Here is a 5,625-nt window from a genome sequence, read left to right on the forward strand (position 1 = left end):
AATTAGTCAACTAGTTTTATAATTAGAACCAGAGGTAGTATTTCTTATTTGTTACATATATTAAAGAGAGTTTTCATCAATGGGATATAATTTCAGCATAAATTATTAAAGCAGTATTTATTTTAGGAAAATTATCACACTAATAACTAACTTCTAATTTTTTTAATCCCTATAATTTACTTACCAAATTCCTAAATTTAGGATCAGAGAAGACGTTGTGATTGTGTGTATTATCTCACACCCCTCAAATATAGAGATATATTCATATGGATTAGAGAGAGAGGGAGGGAGACATCTCAGCAACCGATACAATTATTGTGTGGATTAGGTTATTTGGGTGTAATCAGTCATTACTTAAGTATTCTACTACAAGGTTTTGTATTTGAATTTTCCTTCACATTCTCTTAATTAATTAATTTTTCTGAGGATGAAACTTTAAAAGCATGAAAATTTGACAGAAAGCAAGCATGTGCAATTTGCGCAGAACTACTTATTTGAGTTTTCGAAATTGAAAGTGATAGCAATGGGTTTAATTGGATTCTATAAATTAGAAGGAATCAAATATTGTATTGATCAGAATTGACAAATCTGAATTATATATATTCATACTTAGCTTCTAAGAAAGCTCAAAGTGGTTTAGTTCATTACTAAATCCATGTAATTAGGTAGAAATAATAATAATGGGTCTTCCCCGGAACTCACTACTGCATCCATCTCTCTCAAATTACATTTAATAAATAATTAGAAAGAATCCAAATTACTCAGATATTATGCTTAAAAAAACAAGTCAACTCCAGTCATACAAGGGAAAATAATCTCATGAATCATGATTCATCCTTCTAGAGGCTTAATTAGTTAATAAAAAAAATGAAATGAAGAAACATATTGCTTGTTGCCACTTCTTTTGTTTTTTTCTTTAATACAAAAAAGGTTTAGATGAGTTCGGTCTAGAGGCTCATCAGGATCAAGACATGCTGTTAAGTTCAAAAAACGCTTATAGAGATACTCACATATCGCCCAATGATAAGATTTTCACATCGGCAACAGCTGTTATCACTCTAAGAAAAGAGAAAATTGGGGGGGGGGGCTATAGAAATTGTACAATTACTAATCAGACATTTTGTCAAAAATTTATTGTCACTTGTTATTCAAATTCTATAATGACTCCTGATTTGTGATTTAGTAATTTTTACGTTTTTGTTGTGATTTTACCAAAATAAAATGTGTGCCTGTTTTATCCAAGCCTTACGCGAACCCTTTCACGTTAATTAATTGTTACATTAACCGCCCTTCTTTTCTGCCGACCAAGGCACCCATAGCAGGCATGCATTGGGCCTCCATAGAACTTTAAGCAAACTAGGCCATCCTGATTTATGTCTGGATCAGCCCAATCCACATAGTAGGTCCCCTAGCAATAAACTCTTGGGCCTTTTTTAAACCTGAATGTGGGCCAGCACATCATTCGTCCAATAGATCTGGGCTGAGGTCTGCAAAAAAATAATAATAAAGAATACATATTTATTTACTGGGTTTTTTGGGAGTATTTTTTAATTAATATTTTATGATTTCTGATTTCTGATTTTAACCCAAAATCCCCTATGCTTCTTCGAACTTCAGTCTAATCCGCGCCGTCTCCGGCTTGCACGTTACGTACCCGTTGTTATCGTCGGCGTTGGTGCATCTCCAGGTGCCGTCGCATCGCTCTTCCATCTCACCGTCGCACCGCTTTCAGCCTTTTATCTATTCTTCGGCTACTATTGATCTTCCATACTATAAAACTGTCGCCAATGGGGGTGGAGGCGCCAAATACAGCTCAGAGTACTGCACCTGAACTGACGGAGGAGCATGTGGATGCCTTGCTTGAGGTGAGCTACTGTTCGCCGATCAGTTACTTCCTTTTTGCCTGGCTCATGCCTTCTTCATTCTTAAAACCAAGAATTCCTTTTTCTTCATTGTTTAATATGCTTATGTTACGACATATTTTAATTTATCGGCAATGAATGTAAAAATCTGAACTTCTGTTTATTTAATAGGCTGCGCGATATGATGATATGGATGATCTTGTGAGCCTGGCATCTATTGGTGTTCCTCTTGATTCCAAGGATTCACAAGGACGAACAGGTCAGTAACTATTTCTGGGTGGTACTCCATGTGAATTATTTTTAAGAAAACTGAGCAAGTATTAAGTGCGCGAAATTGAAATTCTGAAGAGATGGAGGTAATTTTGCCGTGGTAATTTTGAAAGCTGGCAACTGATGAGGCCACGGAGCAAGCATGGAAAGTGTCCGTGCCTTAGGAACAGGGGTGCATATTTTCGGTTATACTTGAAACATTGATTTTACAAATTGAAAATCAATTAGCAGAAGGAGAATTTTATTAGCACATGGGAAAAAGGAAAATAGCATCTTTGGAGGACAAGATAATAACAATTATTGGAAAGGGAATAAAAATGCTCACACTGGTTGAACTTTTGCTTGTGTTTCTGACCTTGCCTTCCTTAATGTTTGAATTCAGCTCTTCACATGGCTGCTGCTAATGGACATCTTGACATTGTAGACTACTTAATCAGCAGAGGTGTGGTAAGAAATCTTTTCCCCACAAATACATATCTTCTTTTTGAAAATTTTAGTTTTGAATATGCCATTAACTGATTGCTAAAATTTGAGAGGCTTTTACTTAATTTGTTTATCCTGTTAACATGTCATCTTTGTGATCATTACCATGTTCATGGGATGATTCCATGATGTATCGTTATGTTATATATAGCTTCATCTGATGATAAAGAAACACCAATGGCTGTAGCTATTGGCTCCTAATGCATGTGTACTTCCTCCTTAGTTTCATAGGATGCATTGATGTACGAATACTGTTGTTGGAAAAATTTTAAAGCTCGTCTTATAGACTATTCTTTTAAAAACACTCTATCACCTTATCATCCTACTCATTTGTCTATTAATGTGGGAAAACATTGAGGTTTCGTTTGGTACAAAACATTGAAAATGAGGGATAGAGACTAAAATTGTAATTGAAAAAATCATTAAAAAAGTATTTAGCTTGACTAATTATTTATTACATAGGATTAAGCAAACCCATTGAGGTGGGATTGGAGAATACCACCTCCCACTATGGCATTCTCGAATCCCATATATATGGGTTTGTTTAATTTCACGTAACAAAAAATCTCTCATGCTAAATATTCTTTTAGTACGTTTTTTCAATCCCAATCCCAATTGCCACCCCTCATTTTTAATACTTCATACCAATCGGGATCCAAATGTTCAGTTGGGTTACAGTAGAGAATCCATCTGTTACTTATCTAATGGTTATTCTATTTGAACACGTTTGGCACTTTGCTGCAGAGTTTATGTGGATAAGTTATCAATATTGCTTGAAATATGATGCGTATGACTAATTTGATGATGAGAAAAATAACTATTTTATTGTGGTGGGTGGAAATCGGATGTGCTCTAACCTATCATGTTTAAGTAGTTTCTGGAATTACTTAGCTGTCCCTTTTGATCTGTATTGGTTCTGCAAAGCTTGTCCAAGGTAAGACTATAGTTTCCATTTTGGAATTCGATAGAAACTAGAGCAACCCCTGATCAATGCATGCAGATTTGAAAACTTTCTTTCAAATGCCATAAAATGGGTTGGAAGGGGGCAAAATTGCCAAAATTTAGAAAATTTAACGTACACATTAACATAACATGGTAGTAGATTTTACTTTTAGAGTATATGTTGATATTGATGCGTAGTTTATTACTGTTACTTATTCATGCATGAGATTGCGCTAGTATATAATAATTTTGGAGTCTAGACGCCAAACCAGCGGTTGGAAAGTAATCAAGCCCTGCATTTACAATTACACAACTGACAGTGTCTTGTTTTATAAGGACTTGAGCTAAAGACAGTTTGAGTTGGGTTGACCTTTGACTGGAGTAGTCGATTTTTTATTTCCTAGAAAACTCAGTAGAGGGCTAGAAGCGTAACATGTTAGAATTTTTTTTGCTGCTACTCGTATCATTTCATTACTTACAAGCTAACCTCATGAAGTTGTGGTATCTTTCCACTTAATTATGATTTGCAAATAAACTTTTTGTTGACATATATTTGGGTCCTTATACTGCATACCTACTATTTCTTATTTTTATATTTTATTACGCCCATGAGTTCCATTATATTTGGGCAAGGATTATTTACTGGTAATTGTAATGGGTAGAATATGGCGTCTAAGGTTATGAAGCTTGCATTAACAGGATGTTAATTCATCAAATGAAGAGAAGAATACACCACTTCATTGGGCTTGTCTCAATGGACATGTTGAGGTAGTTACCATTTTAGATCATCCGTATTGATTTCACTTCTCAAAGTCTTGTTAACAAGAAAATCTCTTCAGGTGGTGAAGAAATTGATATTGTCAGGTGCTAATGTTGGTGTTTTAAATAGGTATGTCACATTCCAACTTGGAACTCTGAAGTTTTTTAAATCAAGTTTAAACTTTAAATCATTTCACTGGCCCTTTTGTGTGTAATATCTATTATATCCTTATAACCGTTAGGAGTTAATATAATTTTTGATCCTCCAAATTTGTCCTTATTTTAGTTTTAGTCTTTCAAGTTTCAAATCATAGGTTTTGGTCCTTCAGAGAGCAAAATACTCTAAGTTTTTTTTTTATTATAGGGACCAATGTTTCAAATAAAAAGAAACTTGAGGGACCAAAACCTGTGATTTAAAACTTGATGGACCAAAACCAAAATGAAGACAAACTTGAAGGGTTTAAGTTTTTATTAACCCTAACTATTAATCAACAGTACCCCAAGGGGCCAACTTTTCCCCCCAAACTAGGAGCATAACAGATTAAAAGTCATTTTTCATTCTCAATTATTTTTTCCTTTTCTGTTTTGTTTTTTATTTCTTTCCACTAGCCATAAATGAGTGATCAAGTTAACAATATTATTGTTCAGTTATGAGCGAACGCCAATGGATGAAGCAGTGAGTAGGGGAAAGCTACAGGTGATGGATGCTATTAACGAAGCTGTAACACAAGTTGAACTCACTGGAGCCAGGGTTTCCGCATAAGAAACTTGTTTGCTGAACAATCTTTTTTCCTTTGTTAGACGACTAATCTTGAAACCTTTTGTATTATAATTAGCTTGTTTTGAAATCTTTAATTTTATGATGTTTACGTGTCTACTCCTTTGTTGCTTACACCTCGTGCGATGATGCTTATAATCTTGCATCAGGGCTTCGTTAAAAGGAATTATTTTTTGTCCAAAAAAAAAAAACAGAGAATAAATTTCATGGCTTCAAAATTATCAGGAACTGATTTCAGAAACGTGCATTGTCAAATGTTTTAAAGCAGAGCAATAGGTTATGTAAAGGTTGAGTTTGTGCAGCATATGTTTGGTTTTTTCATTTTATGGCTAACAATGTAAAAGCAAACATATATGTAAATCGTACAGTAAAGAAGGGGATGAACAATGCTCCAAAAAAGGTCGAGCTTGGCAGATCCAATTACTTATGGACGAATGGATCAGTTTATTGTTACAGGCATAAGCAAAACATGTTCTCCAGTTCAAAAACAATAAATAAAACGGGACATGTTTCTAAAAGAACTTGGACTTT

At 34.5% G+C, this 5,625-nt stretch overlaps 1 protein-coding gene across 1 annotated transcript; it reads left to right on the plus strand.

The window, feature by feature from the left end:
• Window positions 1-1,605: 1,605 nt before the first annotated feature.
• On the plus strand, window positions 1,606-5,263 carry LOC114760194 (ankyrin repeat-containing protein P16F5.05c-like). The gene is made up of 6 exons (XM_028949457.1): window positions 1,606-1,865; window positions 2,034-2,121; window positions 2,515-2,579; window positions 4,257-4,325; window positions 4,397-4,446; window positions 4,965-5,263. The coding sequence occupies exons 1-6, from the start codon at window positions 1,788-1,790 to the stop codon at window positions 5,077-5,079; spliced, it is 465 nt and encodes a 154-aa protein (XP_028805290.1). The 5' UTR covers window positions 1,606-1,787; the 3' UTR covers window positions 5,080-5,263.
• Window positions 5,264-5,625: the final 362 nt, after the last annotated feature.

This window comes from Neltuma alba, unplaced genomic scaffold (genome assembly GCF_004799145.2).
Source record: "Neltuma alba isolate B1F8T4 unplaced genomic scaffold, ASM479914v2 tig00010945_pilon, whole genome shotgun sequence".
NCBI classification, from domain to species: Eukaryota; Viridiplantae; Streptophyta; class Magnoliopsida; order Fabales; family Fabaceae; genus Neltuma; species Neltuma alba.